The 24,242-nt window shown below is 39.6% G+C and overlaps 1 protein-coding gene across 4 annotated transcripts in view; it reads left to right on the forward strand.

The window, feature by feature from the left end:
* The window catches only part of CACNB4 (calcium voltage-gated channel auxiliary subunit beta 4), a 116,556-nt gene that overhangs the window by 88,603 nt on the left and 3,711 nt on the right, over positions 1 to 24,242 (forward strand). For all 4 annotated transcript variants that reach the window (XR_015696061.1, XM_087710514.1, XM_014068452.2 and 1 more), the window contains 8 exons: positions 1,372 to 1,448; positions 3,784 to 3,803; positions 3,895 to 3,975; positions 6,172 to 6,230; positions 16,796 to 16,905; positions 17,845 to 17,996; positions 19,868 to 19,963; positions 23,814 to 23,999. Coding sequence is in view for 3 of the 4 variants with exons in the window: in XM_087710514.1 (XP_087566640.1) it covers positions 1,372 to 1,448; positions 3,784 to 3,803; positions 3,895 to 3,975; positions 6,172 to 6,230; positions 16,796 to 16,905; positions 17,845 to 17,996; positions 19,868 to 19,963; positions 23,814 to 23,999 (781 nt within the window). In the remaining variant the exon portion in view is untranslated. The remainder of the gene's footprint in view (positions 1 to 1,371; positions 1,449 to 3,783; positions 3,804 to 3,894; positions 3,976 to 6,171; positions 6,231 to 16,795; positions 16,906 to 17,844; positions 17,997 to 19,867; positions 19,964 to 23,813; positions 24,000 to 24,242) is intronic.

The following is a 24,242-nucleotide window of genomic DNA, read 5'->3' on the forward strand; positions in this document are numbered from 1 at the left end:
TACCTACCTACCTACCTACCTACCTACCTACCTACCTACCTACTGTATTTCTCTTTCTCTCCTTCTCTATCCCTCTATCTACCTACCTACTTTTTTTAAAAAAATTGCCTCTTCAAAATCAATTCGGCACACTTTCTCTTTCCGCTTTCTTCCCGTTCTGGAGCTATCCCAACTTCAGCAGCTTCATTAGCTGTGTTTCTGTTGCTGGGAAAAAAGGACTATTCTTGGATCTTTCAAGGACTTTGTGGTGTCCCTGAGATCAGCAGGAAGTGCCCTTCTCAATCACCCATCTCTGTGGAACGGTTTAGGTCCAAATGGACTGTCCAGCGGCAGAAATTCGACTGTGATCTTGGAACATCAAGATTGCACGTCGCGACGTCAGCTCTCCTTCCAGCTTCTCTGTGGACTCTTGATTGTCAGAAGCTGGTTCTGAAGCATGCAAATAACGATCATGTGACCATGGAACACACTGCAACGACTATAATTCCCACCACTTGCAAAGGCATCTGTATCTGAGTCATCAGAGTCAAATGAAACGAATTACTTCCGCCAACAAAATCAAGTTTTTTTTTAAATACCGTATTTTTCGGTGTATAAGACGCATCTTCCCCCACAAAAAAGAGGGTGAAAATCTGGGTGTGTCTTATACACTGAATACAATATTTTTGGCCTCCTGAAATCCCGCTCCCTTTTGCAAAAATGGATGGCAGAGGTTTTGGGAGGCTTGTAGAGTGCTCCTGGGGCCTGGGGAGGGCAAAAACGAGCAAAAAATGACCCCTTTTTGCACATTAATCCCCTCCCTCACCCAGCCTCCAGGAGCACTCTACAAGCCTCCCAAAGCCTATTCATGCCCTGTTTTTGCAAAAAGACAGGCCTGTTTTCGTGAAAAATGGACCATTTTTTGCCTGTTTTTACCCTCCCAGCCCCCAGGAGCACTTTCCAGGCCTCTCCAAATCTCTGCATGCCCTGTTTTTCACAAAAAATGGGGCATACAGAGGGTTTGGGAGGTATGCAAAGTGCAAAAACTTTTTTAAAAAAATTTACCTCTTCAAAATCTTGGTGCGTTTTATATTCTGGTGCGTTTTATAATCCGAAAAATACGGTAGCTCTTCTAAGTGTAACCCTCAGAGGCCTCTTTGAACCATAAGGGCAGTTGTCTTAGTGCATAATCTCAAATCTCACAACCTTTCACTTAGTCAGTTCCAAGTAATTGCCCATACTGATTTTTACCCAGCTCTACCTGAAATTAAGAATGGAAGGAAACACTGTTGGCCTCTGTACCTTTCAGGCACATGTAAAATAATACCAAAATCCTGTTGTGCAACATTCTCGCAGTGATGCAAATATTTAATGGGGTTCTTTATAATATAGGAAGTCAAGTGGGAATTCATCTTCAAGCCTCGGAGAAATGGTGTCTGGTACGTTTCGAGCTACACCCACTACCACTGGTAAGCTTTCAAAGTTTTCAGAGCAAATAAATCCCAAATAATTTTGATTAGGGAGGTCCTACATATAGTTCTAATGCAAATCTGCATTGTGCTGATGAGAGTCATGTGGGCCTCTTAGATGGACAAAAAACCACATTTGTGTGGATCTGGCTCTCAAAATAATTGTACAATATCTGTGAAGGATTTTCAAATAGATCCTACTGTTTGTGTACTTAAGAATAAAACTTGTCCCTCCCCATTAATATCATTTTATATCAAAATGTTCTGATTCTGTAAATCTCAGCTATGATGTCTGCACGCATGTGATGCTGTTACCGTCTTTGTACGTTACTCAACATATCATCCTTTTTAGTAGTGTGCCTTAGGTGGAACACAAGGCGGTAATTTGAAATATATCTAATGTATTCTTATTCTGGGAAAGAGCAAGAGAAAGGGACCTGAGGTAGCGTAGAGCATCTACCAATTTGATTTGTGTGGGTGCCACCAATTGCACATGTCTTTCAAACGTGTCAATTACCGTATTTTCACGACCATAAGCCGCACTGAAAATCCTAAAATTTTATCAAAAACCGGCAGTGCGGCTTATAACCCGGTGCGCTTTATGTGTGAAAAAAGATCGAAAATCTCTCCCTCCCGACGCTCAAACTTGAAGCTCGCAAGCATGCACACGTCCCTCGGGTCTCTCCCTTCAACCTCGCTACTTTCTGAGTCAGAGCAGAGAGCCACCCAGCTCCCAGCCCCTATAGACTGGGCTGTTCTGTCACCCCCGCCGCCGCAAGAAGGGACGGCAGACCGGCGCAGCCCTTCAGGATTTGCCGGCGCCGAGCACCCCATCCGCCCCGGCAGTCGCCCTGCCTAACTCCGCTCCGCGCCCCAGCCGGCTCTACGCTGCCGGTCAAGGGCGCGCGGGTGGCCGGTGCGGCGCCAGTCTTCCCAGCACACCACGCCGGCCGGGCAAGAGCCGGGAGAGTAGCGGAGCTCGAAGCCTCCCGCGCCAGAAATGTCCCGCTAGCCGACGCCTGCCACGTGCGCCCACCTGCCCGCCTCGGGGACTGCAACCCGGGCGCCCTGCCCGCCCCCATCCCTCCCCCGCCTGGCTCACCGATGCGGATGACATGGGGCATGCCGCAGCAGGCGTGCAGCCAGAGGACTCCGAGCAGGGCGGCGGCGGCGGCAGCGGAGGCGCAGGAGCGGGCCAGTGGTGGGCGCGGGGCATGGCAGTAGGTCAGCATCCTGGGCGGGCGGGCGGTGGGCAAGGCGCGGGAGGTGGAGAGGACAGAGCGACCTGACCGCGGCGCCCCAGGCCCCCGCGCTGGCGATCTCCCGGGGTGGCGTGGCTGCGCGGGGCCGCTCAGTGGAGGAAGGCGGCCGCCTGGCGGGAGAGGCTCGGCCGAAAGGTGCCGGGGCTGGAGCCGCAGAGCCAGGCATGCCTTCCGCCCGGGAAGTCCTGCCCCTTCATCCCCGAAGAAGCCGCCGGAGCGTCCCAAGCCAGAAAATGCCCCAACTCGGGCAGACGGAGTTCCAGTTGCAACCTGCGCACGTGATTCGATGAGGAACCAAGGGGAGCCGGGTCTCTGAGCGCGGCTTATAACCCGGTGCGCTTTATATGTGAAAAAAGTTTAAAAAATTAACATTAACTGATACTGCGGCTTACAATCCGGTGCGGCTTATGGTCGTGAAAATACGGTACTCATTATCTCTGAGATTTCATCTGAGGGATAATGGTTCCTGATAAGCACCTGTTGTCAAAGTCTTTCAAGAGCTGAATTATTGAGGGGAGAGGAACTATTTGGGCCTAAATGAAGAGTGAACAAATGGCTTTTACACCCCTTGATTTCTCTCTTGAATGGTTTCCCAGAGCTCCCTGACTTTACATCACTGAAATATGGCATATTGAGGAATCGTAGTCGATAATTTGGTAGGAAATAAAAGAAAATAGGTATGCTAAGCCTTGGAGAATTCTAGTCGCATCCATTCCGATGCCATTAGTATACCCAACCTCAACCTCTTCAGCCTTGCTAAGTGATAAGGATAATAAACTAAAATTGCCATTCTCAGCCACAAAAGTGGAAATGGATATATATTAAAGGCACAACTTTCTGAACAATTGATGGGAAGTGAGGAACAAGGCAGCTATCCTGAAGTTCTAGTCTGCATTCCGGTGGAAGGAAGGAGTAGCTGAAGACAGAGACTGAATCATTTCTCAAGCAGCAGCAGAAATATACAGGGGTTTAAACTTAAATGTCTCCCCACACCAAATTATTTTGCAAATGCATGTTTGTATGGCTGCTATGCAGCAATTCAACAAAAACATCTTCTCTTTTTTATCTTTCAGCAAAACAAAAACAAAAAGTGGTAAGTACACAATCTCTCTCTTAATGCCCACTAAAATTTTCTTGCTGTACTCTTGCAAAGAGGTGGTGTTTACTAAACATATTTTTTTCAGACAGAACATGTGCCTCCTTATGATGTTGTCCCATCCATGAGACCTGTTGTGCTAGTTGGCCCTTCTTTAAAAGGCTATGAAGTAAGTGTGCCTGTTAGCAACTGACATTCCAGACTCTTTTTAAACTATATCAAATTATTTGACCGCTTTGTGTGATCGGAGTTATATAATCAGATTATAGCAACTAAGGTTGTCTTATGTTTTCCCCCATCTGATAACTATACAAATATGTTTGAATTTAATGCTAATTTTATAATGCAGGCTGTGAAACTTGATGTACACACTTCTGCAGTTTGGGCAAAGCCGCTTTAAACATTTATTATTGGGTAAATCTGAATCAGATAACATAGTCTGATATCCATGAAATGAATAAACCAAGATTTGCAAAGAAAAGGGAACTGTCTTGAGAAATAGATGGCATTCCCAGAGCTGTAAGATATTCCCTCCTTTAAAAAAAACTGTTAAGGAAGATACATACTTTCTCAAATAAAATGGACATCAATCTTTCACTCGACTTTTTGTTTGTCTTAAAACAGAAACAAAACATATGCACGACAGATGGTACGTAAGAGGAAAGATTTAAGCTTTGCTCACTTGGAATTTAAAAATGTTTGTTTAAGTGCATGAAAGATATCTTCCCATGGTGCCTCCCAGGTCCCTTGCTTCAGTCTACCATTTCATTTCTGGAGTGTTATTTTTAATTTTAAACAAAAACTTAAAAGGAGTTGGCTTGCTGTAGAGCCAACTATATTAGCCTCTATAATCATTTTTGTTTCCAGTGACACTGCAGTGGGTCAGATCGGTGTAAAAAAATGGTGGGAGACTACAATCCCATATTTTGTTCACAGTGTGTCTATTTACCCAGGAAAAACAAAGGAAGTTGGACGGTGATTGAAAAACTTCTAGGTCAGAGGTGGGGAATTATGGCCTCTTTATGACTTGTGGACTTCAACTCCCAGAATTCCTGAGCATGGCTGGCTCAGGAATTCTGGGAGTTGAAGTCCACAAGCCATAAAAAGATCATAGTTTCTCACTCCTGATCTTGGGGCACAGAAGACACCTATGCATTTTTGGATGAAGTGTTTTGTAATTGAGCCCATCCATTGTGGCAGCTATCTATTTTTCTTTCCTTTCTTCCATGCAGACTGGTGTGTTTTGGATCTGCTGCTAAACCATGATTTACATACACACACACACACGCACACACATACACAAGTCTGATGGATTGCCTCCATGATTGATGCATCTTGATTACTTCTGAATAATTGTGTGCATTTATGTTTGCATTGGGATGAGAGATAAAGGGAGAGAGAAGCGAACGTTAGAAAGAGGAGAAATAAATTTTGGTTATGTTCACTTCTAGCTCTGATCTCACCTTACTGTGGTGATGTGAACACCTGAACATTTCTCCTACCCAAAATTATTTTTACACACACACACACACACACACACACACACACACACACACACCAATTCCTGGTTTATGGATATAAGCTGGGATCATGAAACATGGATTAAAGTTGGTCTGTTTTGCTAAATCATAATTAATATGACTTGGTTAAATCCAAACACAATAGCTGGATTGATGCACACAAGACTAAACCACGTGGTTTGTTTGATGATGGTTCAGTTGGGTGTGCAAATCCAGCCATGGTAGTGATTTCACATATTCAGATTTAGTGCCTAAATATTTCAGTACAAAAAAATTAAAAAGTTCTCAATTTCTTGGGGATTTGGAGAACAGAAAAATGCATCCTGCAAAAGGAACAAAACAAACTTCGGAATTATTTCATTTCTATCCTGCCCTTCTACCCTGTGTGGGTGCATTTAAGGATTTAGTTAAGTAAGATTTGGCTTTATTTTCCCCTTCCAACTCTATAGTTTAGATCCCAGTCAGGGAACAACCTGCAGCATAAGCCAGCAAAGAGGAATCATTTCTGACAGTTTCTGGCAGGCATAAACTGGAATTGAGGATTGCCAACATATTCTGGAAAGCCCGGAGAGTTGTTGTGTATAAAAAGCAGACCAATTTGTGTTCTCATTTACAAGTGCCGAGGCATGTCAGAAAACTTCCTGGATCTGTTGCAGAATGTTTAGTTATTTCTAGTCTACCTAGAAAATGTGTGTCAAAGGAGAGCTAACTCGCTAAAGGCATCGCAATCCGCGTATAGAACTTTGAGAATCTGCGATGCCTTAACTTTTCCACTTTCTTCTTTTACTTGGGACTTCTTTTTCTCTGTTGTTGATCTTATTACTTCATTTTTTTATCTCTGCAAGGTGACAGACATGATGCAGAAAGCCCTGTTTGACTTCCTGAAGCACAGGTTTGATGGGAGGTGAGCAGTAATGTTCTCCTGCCCCCCTTTTTGTATTCATGATTCCCCTAGAAGGCTTCTAGACAGATGTCTCAGTCAATGGTATCATTATACTCAGTGGTGGGATTCAGATTAACAACCGGTTCTCTGCTCTAATGATTTATTGCAACAACCAGTTCACCACCAAACTGCTCAGAAACTTAACAACTGGTTCTCCCGAAGTGGTGCGAACTGGCTGAATCCCACCACTGATTATACTCTGTAAGTGATTTTGGCTGCCACAGCCATTATGTATAGAAGCATACATGCATGAAAGCATGTCCATTTGTTTATTTTATTTACTTAAGTGTTTTAATACTATTTCTTTCTGTAATCATTAGTCTGTCTGTCTGTCTGTCTGTCTATCTATCTATCTATCTATCTATCTATCTATCTATCTATCTATATCCATCCATCCATCCATCCATCCATCCTTAATAGGACTAACTGATTAGATATTTTAGCACGCAGTATAAATACCCAAAACAAATAAAATGTGATTATTCAAGTTAATAAGGACATCTGCCATCTTATGCCTAGTTACCCTTGTCGAACTAAACTCAGTGTACTTATTTCTGTCTGTATGGATTCAACTTGCAAAAAATATGTATTGAATGTTAACAAAATGTTTTTGGATGAAATGAATATTTTAAAACTTGAGTTTTGAGCTTTCTGTTCAGTAAAGTTAGATAAAATGCTGTTGCTTCCTCTAAAAAAAAAAAGAAAATCTGGCTCAAACAAATGTTGCTACCTAATTCATTATCAAAGGACTGAGAAATGACATTGACTCAAATACCTAGGGAATTATTTAAAAGGTAGAACAAACATTTCTGGGAATAAGAAAGTAAAAAATGGAAGTAGTTGGAGTTTTGAAATTTTTAATTTCTTTGGCTTAATCATGCTTAATCATACTGTGGTTCTTTCACTTATGCGAGCCCTATAAAATTGTCCAGGATTGGGTTTTTTTTTTTTTTTGGGTTGACAAAAATATTCGCTCTCATTAGCCTAGTTATTTCACGGAACTTAGTCTCTCTGATGAATCTGTGACTGATTGCCTAGTTCTTTTAATCTGAACCTAAATCTTGCTTGTTCCTTGTCTAAGGAAGGTTATTTGCACGTTTAATAATTTCAGATCCAATCTTAATAAACTTCTTCCGATTGTAGCTTTAGGATTTCTCAAGCTTTTCTCTCCTCTAAGCATTCATTTTAGATTGCTCACTGTTCCAGCTCCTTAGGTAATCCTTACTATTGAGTTGATGGAACAGGAACAGGAAAACATTGCCTCCTGGAGGAAAGATATATACTGTATCTCACATTAGATTTGAATAGCTGAAGCGGTCTTTGGGTGAAGGGTCTTTGTGCACAAGTCTGGGATGTGAAGCTAAGCAGCACTGGGCTTCATTAATATTGGGATAGGAGAAGTCCACCAAAAACCACAGGGCTATAGCTGAGACTAAAAACTCAGAAAAAGACAATGGTGTCCATGAGAAAATCTCCCAATCTACACAGAATAGAATAGAATAGAATAATGAATTGAATTGAATTATTTATTGGCCAAGTGTGATTGGGCGCAAAAATAATTTGTCTTTGGTGCATATGCTCTCAGTGCACATAAAGAAAAAATAAAATAGAATACATTCATCAGGAATCATAAGACACAATACTTAGTGATAGTCATAGGTTAATAATAAGCAATCAAATTATACTTATATACTTACAATATTTATCGTATTTTTTGGAGTATAAGATGCACCAAGATTTTGAAGAGGTAAATTTTAAAAAAACGTTTTTGCACTCTGCAGACCTTCCAAATCCTCTGCGCGCCTCATTTTTTTGTGAAAAATGGGGCATGCAGAGAGTTTGAGAGGCCTGCAAAGTGCTCCTGGTAACTGGGGGGGGGGGAGACGGACAAAAATGAGCAAAAAGTGGCCTATTTACACGAAAACGGGCCCGTTTTTTGCCCCCCAAAAGGCCACGCATAACCTTTAGAAGGCTTGTAGAATGTTCCTGGAGGCTGGGGGGAGGAGGACAAGGAAAAAAACAGCCCATTTTTTCCTCATTTTTGCCTTCCCCAGCCCCCATGAGCACTTTGCAGGCTTCCTAAAGGCTATGCACATCCATTTTTGTGAATGTGGCGGGGTTTTGGGAGGCCAAAAATGCTGTATTCAGTGTATAAGATGCACCCAGATTTTCACCCACTTTTTTTTGGGGGGGGGGAAGGTCCGACATACTCCAAAAAATACGGTACATGCTTAAATTATAATTATATGATTGATCAAATGTGAGCAGTGATTAAACATGCACCATGAGTTTGTGATACAAACATCAGGCATCAGGTTGCAAATACTTAAGGATGGAGCCTATGTCATGGCATCATTTCTTGCATTATACCCTTTTGACTTAATCTTGGTTTGTTGCAGATGCCTATGCACATTAGACATGTTCATGCATATGCATGCTCCTATACATACATATTTCAAGTTAAGAAGCTGTTTTATACCAGCACCATGATACATTTAAAAAAAATTATGGCAACTAACAGCAATTAGTAAGATCTTAGGAGCAGAGGTGGGTGTCACATACTGTAACAACTGGTTCGCCCAGAACTGAAAATGTGAGTGCTCCCAATTTATTGCTGATAAAAAGTCACTACATTCTTATTATGAATATGAAAATTTATAATCTCTGGAAATACAACTTTCTTATATTGCATCCAAAGTAAATTTCAAAGGACTAGCTCTGCAGTGAGTGGTGTCTTATTTGCATACATCATAGCCAAATTGCATCTAGTGATTTGTGTCCCAAAGCCCTTGTGGAACCACTAAATCTAAAAACATGATACAAGCTCTCCTACTAGAATTCAGAATTTTAAGACATCTTCTTGTATCATGTTTGCTCCCATCCATCTTCTGTCTATCTCAATGATATTTTAATAGCACCCATAAATCCAGTGACAGCATTTCTTAATTTTGAAACTGCTTTTTCAGTTGATCTTCTCAATTTACCTGCTTAATTTTTTCTGTGACATTTTCTTAATCTGAAACGACACAAATTAAGTTTGAGTTTATGGAGAGATTTAATTCCATTTTTGTTTTAAAAAAATCCTTTCAAGATATACATTTCAGAAATATACACTTAGCCAAAAACAACAACAACAACATCATCAACAACAACAACAACAACTGTATTTTACCTATTTTCTTGAAGTTCATCTTGGCCTTTACCTCATGGAATGATTCTCTGATATCTTTTCTCTGATACAGAAGCAATAATAATACTGAAATATTTTTCAAGACTGTTGCAAGGATTACTGAGATGTAATTGAAATCAATATGGAAAAGTGCTGTATGAGTCTATAGTAAAATATATCAGGAAAAGGATTATAAGAATACCGTCTATTACTATTTTTCTCCGCTCCACCCAGTACATTGACTGTACTATTTATCTCCCTTGTCTTAATTTTTTTGCCTGTTAGACTAAAATACAAATCGACCAGATTATTCAGTGAGATTGTGACCAAGACCAGTCCAGGCCACCATGCCTAATTTTTGGAACATATTTAATCCAAGTTGGGAAGCTGAAGGGACAAAGATGCAAAGGATAGTAGAAATGATAGGGCAAACCCTAAAGCCTCATAAAGATTATACTGGCCATTTTACACATCATTATGTTCTCTACATTAGCATACTGTGTAACTGAAATATAAAGTATGCTGGGCCAATAACATCTTCATTTTGGGGGGAAACTTTGGGGCTTTTCTCTGTGAGTTTTTTCTTCTTTATGTAAGCAATTCCTTTCTTTTTTTAGAACTTACCTTGCATTCCTCAGTTTTCTCTGAATTCGTTCACTAATAATATGTGCATGTGCACACACACAGCCTCATGCTACTGCCAAGACCCTTATCAAGACTTAATAGGGGCATATAATGCCTTTTCTTCACATTTGTTCAAATACTGCAGTGTATTTTCCTAAATAAACGAGGGAAGAAAGATGGAAAGGTAGACCAATTGGAAGCGCAGGTGTTATCTCTCAGGCAGTTAGGTTTAAAGTGAATATGCAAGTTTCCAACTGTTCTAACTCTGAAGGTGATTTGTGGTACCAAATGTTAGCTTCACAGGTTCTGTTGTTGGCATCCGCTGGTATCCTGCTGAGTAAAAATTAAAAATTCTCAAAGCAGCTGGTAGTTGCTGGTAGATTTTTCCATTTTAGGCTACTCAAGCAGTGAATATGCAAGAGCTAGCATGAAACAATTTATTGCCACCCCAGAACATTATGTGACGGAGTATTTACTTTTGACTCATGCCACTTTAGAAGGACATAGTGGGTTTTTTTTATGTAGATGAGAAACACTTTGGAACTACATTAATACAGATATTCTTTGTGTGTGTGCGTACATACACTCTCAGAGTTCCCCAACTTTTCTGGCTTTGCGGACCAATGGAGGGGGAGGTGAGAGGGGATGGTTCCAAGTGAGGGGCATTCAAGCATGCACACAGTTCCATTTGCACGAGCGACAAGCAATTGTGCCTGCTGCTCTCACAAATGAAGCACATGTGCTAGCCCATTGCTCGCAGAAGTGGGGATGCACACATATGCATGCTTGCCTACCACCTCTGCAGCCTGGTTCAAAAAGGCTTAAGACCTGATAGTGGGTGACAGTCTGGAGGTTAGGGATCCCTAATATATATCATAAGCACCCACATCATATGCAGTTGAGGAGTACCAACTAAAAAACATGGAGGAGAGAAAAACAGAGCCAAATACATTCATATATCATTTATCCAAGAGCAGCTTTGAAGCCTCAGGGTAGCAGGTTAAGGCTTACAATTACATTCCTGGACCAAACTGTACAGCAGTAGATAAACTAAAGATGGGAACTTACGGGAATTTGCCAGCTTTGGATAATGTGGACTGTGTTTCATTTAATAGGAGCTACTGCTTGGAAAATACAATTGCACTCTTGGCCTGGATACAGGAAAGGACTACAATTAACAGTACAGGTAGTCCTTGATTTATGACAAAAATTGAGCTCAAAGTTTCTGTTGTTAAGTGAGATGGCAGTTAAATGAATGTTGCCCCATTTTATGACTTAACTTGCCACAGTTGTTAAGTGAGTCACTGCAGTTGTTAACTTAGTAATACAGTTGTTAAATGAATTCAGCTTCCCCATTGACTTTGCTTGTCAGATGGTCACAAAAGGTGATCACATGACCCCAGGTGGCATAAATATGAATCAGTTGCCAAGCATTTGGTTTTTGGTCATGTGATCATCGGGATGTTGCAAACTGTCATAAGTCACTTTTTCAGTGCCATTGTAACGTCAAACGGTCACTAAATGAGCTGCTGTAAATCAAGGACTACCTATAAAAAGCAAAAACAAAAACAAAAGAAACCCATCCTGGATATCTCCAAAGCTGGATCCTCAAATTATAATCTTTACCTGATTCTTATACAAACAGTATTGTTATTTATTGTGTTAATGCTTCTTATATAAGCATTATTTCATTTTTTTTAAGTGACCAAAACATGGGCATTTGTCATTTTAATTTGCCTGGCTAAAAGGAAAAGGAATGTGTGAATTTCCCCAATCCCATTTAATTGGTAGTTGCCTTATAAAAAGCAGATGCAGATACAGCAGAAAGGAGATATGTTATCTATGTAACTCTGTTAAATGCCCTTTTCAAAATTCAGGAAAATATGTAATAAAAAGTTTCCCAATTTTAAAAAGCAGATGAGGTTTTGGCCTGGTTCACACATCAGCTAAGTAAGAGGTGGGCAGATTTTCGGCCTTAAACTACTGCTGAACTGCATTTTATAATAGGTCTCATACAGGGGTGGGTTTCTTGCCCCGTTCCAACCGGTTTGGTTGGAACAGGGCCGGCGGCGTCCTCGTGCACGCGTGCGGCGCGTGCACATGCGTGGCACACACATGCGTACTAGCGTCTGTGCGATGCTCCAGCTGCTCCTGGAGGATCGCGCAGGCGCTGTATGCGTCCTGCGCATGCGTGGAAGCGCAGAACTCGTCAAAACCGGGTAAAGAGTGCGGGCGGGCGGGTGCGCCCTTCGCCGTTCCCGGAAGTTACTTACTTCCAGGTTCGCCGACCAACCGGTTTGCAGGGACTGCCGCGAACCGGTTGAAACCCACCCCTGGTCTCATACCTCCATTTAAAAATAAAGTGGTTATTTTAAGTTTGGTTCAGCACAGTTGCTTAAGCACCAAATTTTCCATGTGACTCAAACTGCTTTTACCTTTTTAAAGATAAAATGACATATTGATGGAGTGCTGTTGTATTAAATTACATGGCTAAATAAATTGCATAGAGTATTTTCAATTGCTTCTCAACCAGCAAAGAAAATAGAAATATGAATATTTTTATATACATTATAGTATTGAAACTCTGTTTATGCCTACAACTAAGAGGTTGTGAGCAAGCTCTTTAAGGTGATCCTAGTTAGATCGGAGCTCCAATGGATGTTTTTGCATTTAAATGCATCATATCACTGAATGTTAGTTTAGGTGATGATACTCATTAATACTTTCACTTTGCCCTCTCCTGGAGCTCTGAATTATCTTACTTACCTAAAGCTTGTTGCCTGGTTATGAGAAGGAAATTTTTATATTAAGTACAGAGCAAGCATTTTGTCATTGCTGCTGACAGATGTCGTTTGGTGCAGTATTTAAATATGAAAACTGGGCATCATTGTTTTCCTATAGGAAACCATGGTAACTGTCAATGGCAAGTCAAGGGTTGCTATGAATAAATCTTCTGCAGACTGTATTTTTGTACCACACGTGAAAAAAACTGAGGAGCACCATAACCCATAAAGATCAGCCTTGTCTGTTCGGCATAAAAGAGATTTCTCTTAGGCCAGACTTTTTCACCCTTTCTGCTTGAAAGAAGAGTGTTTTGCCAAATTGAGCATATGCCTAAATGTACATTTTATTGGACTATTTCTTTCATCTTTAAATAAAATCTCTCCACCTTTGAAGTGAATATCAATTCCCTTCTTAGGAAGGCAGGATAGCACTGATTTATAATATCTAGAAAGACATATGATATATGAATGATATGCTATGCATCTATCTATCTATCATCCATCCATCCATCGATCACCATGCCAACATTTGGAAGATAATACAATAGCAGAGTTGAAAGGAACCTTGGAGGTCTTCTAGTCCAACCCCCTGCCTAGGCAGGAAACCCTATACCGTTTCAGACAAATGGCTATCCAACCTCTTCTTAAAGACTTCCAGTGTTGGGGCATTCACAACTTCTGGAGGCAAGCTGTTCCACTGATTAATTGTTCTAACTGTCAGGAAATTTCTCCTCAGTTCTAAGTTGCTTCTCTCCTTGATTAGTTTCCACTCAGTGCTTCTTGTTCTACCCTCAAGTGCCTTGGAGAATAGTTTGACTCCCTCTTCTTTGTCGCAACCCCTGAGATATTGGAACACTGCTATCATGTCCCCCCTTAGTCCTTCTTTCTATTAAACTAGACATACCCAGTTCCTGCAACCGTTCTTCATATGTTTTAGTCTCCAGTCCCCTAATCATCTTTGTTGCTCTTCTCCGCACTCTTTCTAGAGTCGCCACGTCTTTTCTACATCATGGTGACCAAAACTGAATGCAGTATTCCAAGTGTGGCCTTACCAAGGCATTATAAAGTGATATTAACACTTCACGTGATCTTGATTCTATCCCTCTGTTTATGCAGCCTAGAACTGTGTTGGCTTTTTTGGCAGCTGCTGCACACTGCTGGCTCATATTTAAATGGTTGTCCACTAGGACTCCAAGATCCCTTTCACAGTTACTAATGTTGAGCAAGGTACCACCTATACTGTACCTGTGCATTTCGTTTTTGTTGCCTAAATGTGGAAACTTACTCTTTTCACCATTGATTTCATTTTATTAGATAGTGCTCAATGTTCAAGTTTGTCAAGATCCTTCTGTATTTTTAGCCTATCTTCTGGAGTGTTGGCTATTCCTGCCAGCGTGGTGTCATCTGCAAATTTGATGAGTTCCCCATTTATTCCCTCATCTAAATCATTGATGAAGATGTTAAAGAGTACTGGGCCTAAAACAGATCCTTGGGGTACTCCAATAAATATAATAAATGTGATGTGTTGGGATAAAAAATGTACAGTAATGAATATAGATATTGTTGAATAATTCTGTTACTAATTGTTGTTTGTAGTGGATTAATATGATAACTGTCAGGGTTGCCAGTTACCATATTAATCTACTAATATGTAACCCTAACCCTAACTAGCATTACAATGGGGAGACAAAGCGTTTACACCCTCCTCTTTTGTGAGAAGAGAAGATATAAAACAATCAAGGTTGCCATCAAGTTCTTTGCTGGTGAGGTGGTTGCAGCCTTATAGAGTAAACCTGTGGAATAAAAATGCACATGGATTTATTTCTCAATCCTAAATATTACAAATGGTTTTTTATACAATAATTTTACATAATTTTTATTCAAGATTTTTAAATAAATAAAACAAAAATATGAGGATGTACTGAAAGTGAAATTCAAAAAAAGGAAGGAAAAATGCACAAAATTAAAAAAAATTAAAGAAACTTTTGACCTTTGTAGCAGTTTCATACAAACTTAATACTTCCTCTCATTTAAACTTGCATACACAATTCATTTCTTCCCATGTCCAGTTCTTTTCATGTGGCAAATCATCAGTTCATTTCTATCCATACTCAGCCAAAAGTTCATAAAGGGTTTCCAGTACTTTATAAAGATACTTACGATCTTATCCCTGATCAAACAGGTCAACTTTATATTCTTTTCTCTTCTGCAGTATTCTGCCATTAATAATCCTGTGCTTAATATTGAGATGATGTAGGACCTGGTCTCTTGACTTCTTCTTGACAAGTCTTGTTATTTCTTGGTGCATTTCCTGACTTTTCATTTCTTGTATCAATTCTACTACTTCTTCCTTATTGAAATTTTTTAAGGCTTCATCAACCTTCTCTTTGATATCTTCACCAGATTGTCCTGTAATTGCTGTCAGTCACAAACAGAATTGTTTCACATTTGAATCAAACAGTATCACATTGTCAAAAAAATGTATAATGTCTTGATTTAATGCTTCTGACTTATTTTCATTTTTTTATTCATATTTTGTTCAACCTCCCCATTCATCTTCAGTATAGTCTTCAATTTTTTAATTCATTTTTTCTTTGTTTACACATTTTTCCTCCATGTCCTTTTTAGATTTATTCCCCCCCTCCCCCTTTTCCCTATATCCTTAACTCTTTGGACCCATTTAGCACTCTGCAGTTTTATAGTCAGATGATCTTTCATCTTATTTCTTTGCTTACAAAACTAACGAATTGACTTCTTTGGCAAATCTAAACAATCCTTTTCCCCATGGAACTATGCATAATTTATTTAATTATTTCAACAGTACTTTTTAAAATAAGTAATTCCAAACTGAACTGCCCCCTTAGTTCATTTTAAACCTTCCCACTTTAAATTTAAATAAAGGCAAGGAGATCAAACCGGTCAGTCCTAGAGGAGATCAACCCTGACTGTCCTTTGAAGGCCAGATCCTGAAGATGAATCTCAAATACTTTGGCCACCTAATGAGAAGGAAGGACTCACTGGAGAAGAGCCTAATGCTGGGGAAGATTGAGGACAAAAGAAGAATGGAACAAGAGAGAATGAGAATGAGAACCAGCCGGATGGAGTCACCAAAGCAGTAGGCGTGAGTTTAAATGGACTCCAGAAGATGATAGAGGACAAGAAGGCCTGGAGGAACATTGTCCATGGGGTCCGATGGGTCGGACACAGCTTCGCAACTAGCAACAACTTTACATTTTTAGGCAGCCTTTTTCTTTTTATTATTTTTAAATCCTCATTTGTCTTGATTTAGTTTTAATCTTTAATCTTGGTGAAAGGAACCCTCACCAGGTCCTTATGATTTGCTGATAAGAAGATCTCTGTATTGTTTTTAAAAAGGTTATATTCGTCACAAATCAGAAGGTAAAACACTTCATGATAGTCAAGTAAGCAATCAAATCATACTAGGAAACAATATAAATCATAAGGACACAAGCAACAAAGTTATAGTCATAAGTGAGAGGAGATGGGTGATGGGAACGATGAGAAGATTAATAGTAATCGTAATGCAGACTTAGTAAATAGATAAATAATCTTCACCTCAGCATTGTCTCCACAGTTTGTAGGCACACCATTTCTTATTTCGCCCACTAGGAAGTCCCTTACTACAATAGTTTAAATAAAGTAAATATTGTATTTTGAAATTAAATTGAAGGAACGCATTGTATACAGAAACAGTGAACGATAACGGTACGTGTTTTGCTAGCATCAATATGATGATCCATTAGTAGTATTCTGCTGGCTTTTTTATAAATGTTTTTGGTAAATGAAATAGCTTTGCTTTTCAGCAGAATTGTTTGCCTCCCTGATTGTACAATATAGTGCTTCTTTTAGAATGTTGTGTTGTAAAAGGCAATTTAACATTTTTCACAACTTGCATTTAAATCATTTTGTTCTGTCCTGTTTTTTGGTAGGATATCAATAACTAGAGTGACAGCTGACATTTCTCTTGCCAAGAGATCTGTTTTAAATAATCCAAGCAAAAGGGCAATAATTGAACGGTCAAATACCAGGTCCAGTTTAGGTAAGTTTTCTCCCCAGAAATAGATTGTGATAGTTTTACATGGTGATGGCTATTTCCTCCCCCTCACCCCAGCCCCAAATTTTGTGGAGGAGGGGAGAAGTATTATCTTCTGTTACAAAAACATGGAATTGCCATGCTCTGATCCTTGCCAAGAGAGGAAACAAGGAGCTGGGTCAAGGCAGTGGTCAGTGCTTCATTACTGGAGTAGAAGATACTGTCCTTAACTCTTTCAAGTTCTCAAGAGGGTTGCCTTGGATGCAGTAATTTTGAGCAAATACTGTCCTGTCCCTGACTTTCCCTTTGGGAGGAAGATGGTAGATCAACATTACCAAGGATTCTGGAAAAATCAGATTACTTATATTGTTGGGCAACAGTTTTAGTCCTGAACATGGGATGGAAACCACATTAACGACTTTTGTGGATGACCTAGTGGGGAGAGAGCAATTGGCTTTGGTCTACTAGATCTCCTAGTGGGCTTTAGTGTCATCAATCATGGTATTCTTTTGTGTCACTATGAGGGTTGGGGATTGAGAGCACATTATTATAGTACTTCTGCTCTTCCCTAAGCAAGCAATTTTAATTGGGGATAATGGGAGAGGAGCAATGGAGATCCTGGTCCTCCAGTATCCATGTTGCACTTCTCCCCATGTTAAACTATTGGGAGACGTCATGTTTTGGTACTGAATAAAGCATGTAGATGCTAAAACCTTCTCTTTTTTACCATACATCCTATAATGGTAGTTTATTATTTGTTTTCTTTCTTAGTTCAGTTTTGCATGATTAATGTTACATACACAATGATTAGAAGGCACATCTCTATAGTAGATGGATCTTCTTCACAGTGGAAATACTGTATATGAAGTTCAAAGTTGTACTTAAGTACTTTGATTTGTTCCAAAATATGTTACTCATGTTTTCTGCGTCTTTTTCATTTTTCAGCGGAAGTACAAAGTGAGATTGAACGAATTTTTGAACTGGCACGATCCTTGCAATTGGTTGTTTTAGATGCAGATACAATTAACCACCCTGCACAACTTATTAAGACATCGTTAGCTCCAATTATTGTCCATGTTAAAGTGTCATCTCCAAAGGTAGGCCTCTTTGTCTCTTAGCCTTTCTCCATTCATACATTCATATATGGAAATAGTTTTCTTTGCTTTGTGTATGACATGTTACCTGCATCTTATCTCTAGCCCATGATTGAAATAATGTAGCTTTAAGTTGTACTTAGATATAATTTCACTCCTCAGTGGAAACTACCTCAGAACAGCTGAACATTTGTAAAATGTATTATGTTTCGCCATGTATTAAATTGGAAGTTATATCAAGTGAACAGTACAGGTAGTCCTTGACTTACAACTACAATTGAGCCCAAAATTTCTGTTTCTAAGTGAGACATTTGTTAAGTGAGTTTTGGCCCATTTTACGACTTTTCTTGCAACAGCTGTTATGTGTATCACTGCAGTTAATAAGTGAGTAGCTTAGTTGTTAAGCGAATTTGGCTTTCCCATTGACTTTGCTTGTCAGAAGGTTGCAAAAGGTGATCACATGACCCCGCGATACAGCAAAAGCCATACCTTTGAACCAGTTGCCAAGCATCTGAATTCTGATCACATGATCAGGATCATGAGCGTATAGAGAAAAGAAAATCCACAAGGAATTATTAGGTTCTAGAGAGAGAATGAAAAGGAATTAGTAGCACTTGAACAACATTCAAACCAAATCATGAAAGCATACAAGTGACATGCCTCTAAAAATAGAAATTTGAGAGGTACTTGGAACCTGACTGATTTATACTGACTTAATAAAAGTGGAGAAAATATACTTTTGATTAGAAATTACCATAAATGATATTCAGGAAATATTCTAATCTGTGGTGGAGAATGCTATCACATTATATTATTTATTTTCCAAAGAAGACCTTATTTTCCACTGTCTTATCTTCTGCTCTTAAGACAGTGTACTTTACTTACTCATTCAATTACCATATTTTTCAGAGTATAAGACACACCTTAGTTTTTGGGGAGGAAAATGGGGTGGGGTGGGGGAAATTTGCCTGCCAGGTATTCATCTGGCAAGTCCTTAGCCTGGTCAGCTTCAGCACATTAGTTCGCTCTCTGGTTTTGAGGTTGGGGGTGGTGGGGGCTGTGCTTCAAAAGTACAGCTGATTGTCAGAGGGAGCTCCAGTGACTAAAGCAGGCAAAGCAGGGAAGGGGTAAGAGAAGGCAGCAGCTGTTCCGGGTTGCCATTTTGGGTACCGCACATCGAGCATTTGGAGGCTGAAAACGCAAAGCGCGGAGCCCAAAAACCCAAGCCATTGTTGGTGGCAATCTCTGCAGCGAGGAAGAGGATTTGCAGAGGTTGAAGGGTATGGGCTGGCTGGGGCTACATTCAGAGTATGACGCATCCAAATTTTCAGCCTCTTTTAGGAGGAAAAAAGTGTGTCTTATACTCTGAAAAATGCAGTATTTGTTCTCCTTCAACTTTCAATGCCAACTCTTTTCCTTTGGTGAAACATGCCTGAAATCATCCTGTTGATACCATATTATTCTTCTCTGCCTTTCCTTTGATCACATTCAAGTGTAGAGGTTAGATCATATGGATAAAATTATTTTATTTTGGTATTTTGCAAAGCACTTAAATTAAATGCTCTTAAATTAAATGCTAATAAATATTTGTCCAGAGCTAGATAAGAGTTCAGGCAGTGATTTTTGTAGACACCATGTTTGAAGAGGATCCAATCCCTTGGCGCAGGATTTATCCAGACTTAATTTGATCCTTTAGTACACAAATCCAGCAATAATATTGAGAATTCTACCAGAGGAGGACAAACTTATATAGAGATACAACAAACTTTTGAGTTTACTAGGTGAAGCATAAAATGTGAAGTATCATGTCATTAAAAAAAACAAGTTTGACAGCCATGAAACAACCTCACTGTTACTTTGCATTGTCTTTTCAGGTTTTACAGCGACTGATCAAGTCAAGAGGAAAGTCGCAGAGCAAACATTTAAATGTCCAACTGGTTGCAGCCGATAAGCTTGCACAGTGTCCGCCAGTAAGTTCAGGACTGCATTTTTAAAAAATTATATAAATAATAAAAATAGAGATAGCAGAATCCTTTGCATGAATGAAGTGCTTTATTTTCCAATAAATTTATTTTCAGGAGAAGAGAGTTGTGTTAAATCCCAAATGTGTTAAAAAAATATGTTAGGTCATGAGTCTTGGCAAAGAAGCTCTCCTCTTTCCATCTCCAGCCAGAGAATCATGGCCAGGGCCTGCTGTGATGTGTAGGATTATAGTAGCGACTGCATTTACTGTTCTTTTCTTTAACATCCCACTTCCTTTCCACCCACAACACCAGAGAAATGTGCACTAGGAAAATGAAAGCTCTCTGTGCGGTCCAGTGTATTACATTTTCCTTACTAAGTAATTTTCCATGATTTCTGCATTTCTTGTAATGAAAGGCAAGACAAGGGAAGCTGAGTGCCTGGTGTTCAAACAGTATTATTAGGAAGCAAACGGAAGACAGAAAGCATTAACTATGTTTCTTCTTATATTGTGTGATTTGGCGAACATACATGAAACTATTTGAATATAATGAAAATATCTGAATTACCAGTGCAGAGAGAGAGAGAGAGAGAGAGAGAGAGAGAGAGAGAGAGAGGGAGGGAGGGAGGGAGGGAGGGAGGGAGGGAGGGAGGGAGGGAGGGAGGGAGGGAGGGAGGGAGGGAGAGAGAGAGAGAGAGAGAGAGAGAGAGAGAGAGAGAGAGAGAGAGAGAGAGAGAGAGAGAGAGAGAGATTAGCTCTATAAGTTTGGGTTTTAGTACAGGTAGTCCTCAACTTCCAACCACAATGGACCCCAAAATTTCTGTTGCTAAGTGAGTTTTGGGCCATTTTACGACTTTTCTTGCCGTAGTTGTTAAGTGAATCACTTCAGTTGTTAAATTAGTAACATGGTGGTTAAGTGAACCTGGCTTCCCCATTGACTTTGCTTGTCGGAAGGTTGAAAAGGTGATCACATGACCTCGGGACACTGCAGCCATGAGTCAGTTGCCAGGCATGTGAATATAAATTATGTGACTGTGGGGGATACTGCAATGGTCATAAGTGTGAAAAATGGTCGTAAGTCACTTTTTTCAGTGCTGTTATAATTGTGGTCACCAAGCAAACTCTTGTAAGTCAAGGACTACCTGTACAGTTTTTAATAATACTTTAAGCTGTGTAGTTTTAATGTTTTATAACTCATAAACCACCCAGAGGGTGGCATAAACATTTAATAAATAATAACATATCAATAATAAGCATACATTTACATGTATTTTGAAAAAAAAAGGCAGATGTCTGAGTGACAAAGTGTCCATGGAAACCGTGAACATCCACATTTTTGTCTTTCTTGTAGTTTTATTTACGACAGGATTGAAGGCTTACATTGCTCAGGGATTCATATGTAAAATCTTTGGCAACTGCTGAAACCAACAACCAGCTTTTTGAGAGTTTTTAAAGAGACTTATCTGCTACATTGACTTCCCCAGTTGATACTACTTGTTCACTGATTTCACCCTTTCCATATTAAAACAGTACATATTGTTCATTTAACGATTGTTCAAAGTTACAATATCACTAAACAAAATTACTGGACAACCGGTCCTCGCACTCAAGGTAAAAGGTACAAAAAGGTATAAAAAACCAAGATCATGTGACAACAATTCTTTACAACAGTTGCAGCATCCTGGGGTCATGTGATCTCCATTTGCAATCTTTCCAGGGGGCTTCCAACAAGCAAATTCAGTGGGGGAAACTGGATTTGTTTAACAAGCAGACTTCATTTGCAGAATGACTTCGGCAAGAGTCGTAAAATTGTGGGCAACTTATTTAAAGACCTTATTGTGATGGATGTTCTAGACACAATTGTGGTCGTAAGACATCGTAAGTCATCTGTAGTTATTTATTGACACATAGTTCCCTTTACACATACCATACCCATTGAGAATATTGGTTTTTGAATCCATCTATCTACAGTACATTATACACCAAATTTCTTTCTGTATATCTGGCAAGTTTGGGTATGTTTATTAACAGAGAAAATGTTTTAACATACAGCAAGTTTAACATACAGCAAATTAATTTACATTGTATTGTAAACCTAGATTCTGAAGTAGAATGTTAATAATTAAGAATCCTTTATCAGCTCCAAATCCTTATGAATTTTTCATAGTGGCAGTATATGCTGATGCTAAGATCAGCTCTTATTATGCAAATGCTGTAAGCATCAGCATTTATTATACAGAATGTCCTGGTGTAGGAGCTGTGTAAAGAAAGAGTTTTTAAAAACAACATTTTTGTTATACTATACTCTAAATGTCCTCATTCTTTTATCTTGCACAGTGTAAAAGGTTTCAGCTGTTATTCTGAAACAACTATTACAAAATTCGTTTCCATTACAAACATTTTCTTTCAGAGATCTAGTTGTTACTGGAAGATGAATAATTTGGCTGTGCAAATTCTCACTCAAGTGCGCATGGAAGACTTCTATCTGAGAAATGTGACAGTATATCAAGGATAAAGTTATGGCAGTCTTCCATAATTTGGTAATCTCCACATGTTTGGAGACTACAAGCTTTCATAGTTTCCTGCTAGTGAAAGATTTGGGTCAGGAATTCTAGGAGTTGCAGTCCGCACAGATATGGAGAACACCAGAGGAAGAAAGCTGTATTAAACTATAAGATTCCAGGTGAATAAAAGCATAAAGAATGTGGCATAGGAGTTTAATCCAAAAGAAATGGGAAAATTATTCCATAGAATAAGTTTGAAATAGCCCTGCTGTGAGCAGAACATGGCCATGACCAATTTATGACATCTGTTCAAGCTGTGGTCATTAATCAAATTGCATGCTGTCCTTAGGTGTGACATCACATGACTACAACTTGTGAATTCCCACTAGCTTTCCCATTTACTTTGTTTGTGAAGGTTGCAAAGGGCAATAACATGACTGCAGGATGCTGTAATTATTACAAATGTTCATTGGTTGTCAAGTGCTTGAACCCCGATCATATGATGGGGAAAATATTGTGATGGCCACAAGTTCAAGATCCGGTTGTAAATTTCTTTTTCCAGCAATAACGTAACTTTAAACAGTCACTGAATGAGCAGTCATTAAGTGAAGACTACCATTGTGAAGTTGCAGTGGGAAGTGTAGGGTTAGGTTTGGATTTGGTTATGAATTAAGTTTAACCATCTTGCTACATAAGTCTAACTCATACACTATATTGCCAAAAGTATTCGCTCACCCATCCAAATAATCAGAATCAGGTGTTCCAATCACTTCCATGGCCACGGGTGTATAAAATCAAGTACCTAGGTATGCAGACTGTTTGTACAAACATTTGTGAACGAATGGGTCGCTCTCAGGAGCTCAGTGAATTCCAGCGTGGAAATATGATAGGATGCCACCTGTGCAACAAATCCAGTCGTGAAATTTCCTCGCTCCTAAATATTCCATAGTCAACTGTCAACTGTATTATAAGAACATGGAAGTGTTTGGGAACGACAGCAACTCAGCCACGAAGTGGTAGGCCACGTAAACTTGTCCAACATCAGTGTGTGACCTCACAAATGCGCTTCTGGAAGAATGGTCAAAAATTCCCATAAACACACTCCTGAACCTTGAGGACAGGCTTCCCAGAAGAGTTGAAGCTGTTATAGCTGCAAAGGGTGGACCGACACCATATTGGACCCCATGGATTAGGAATGGGATGTCACTTACAGTAAGTTCATATGCGAGTAAAGGCAGGTGAGCGAATCCTTTCGGCAATATAGTGTATTTGAGATCAAGAGTTTGTTTTTAAAATCACCATTCCTAGTCTGAGTTTGATAATAACATAATGTAATGCTTATGTTCTGAACAGGAAATGTTTGATGTTATTCTGGATGAAAATCAACTTGAAGATGCTTGTGAACACTTGGCAGAGTACCTTGAGGCCTACTGGCGTGCTACACACACTACCAGTAGCACACCTATGACACCTTTGCTTGGAAGAAACCTTGGCTCCACTGCACTATCCCCTTACCCTACTGCGATCTCTGGATTACAGGTATGAATCTCATGAGTTTGTCATTGGTGGTATGCACTTACGTATCCTGTATCAGAGCCCAATGGCTCATAAGAAGACACCTGTATTCGGAAACCAGCGTGCCTAGAGATTTAAACATGCGGTTTGTTTGTTTAATTTCTATAGCTGCCCAACTGAACTAAGTGACTCTGCCCCATTTTCCATTAAAGATTAGGTTACTTCCATTGATTGGTATAAAGCTCTTGATAATTGAAAAAAATATGG

This window comes from Thamnophis sirtalis, unplaced genomic scaffold (assembly GCF_051295495.1).
Source record: "Thamnophis sirtalis isolate CommonGarterSnake01/CBP01778 unplaced genomic scaffold, rThaSir2_p1.2 scaffold_1, whole genome shotgun sequence".
Taxonomy (NCBI): domain Eukaryota; kingdom Metazoa; phylum Chordata; class Lepidosauria; order Squamata; family Natricidae; genus Thamnophis; species Thamnophis sirtalis.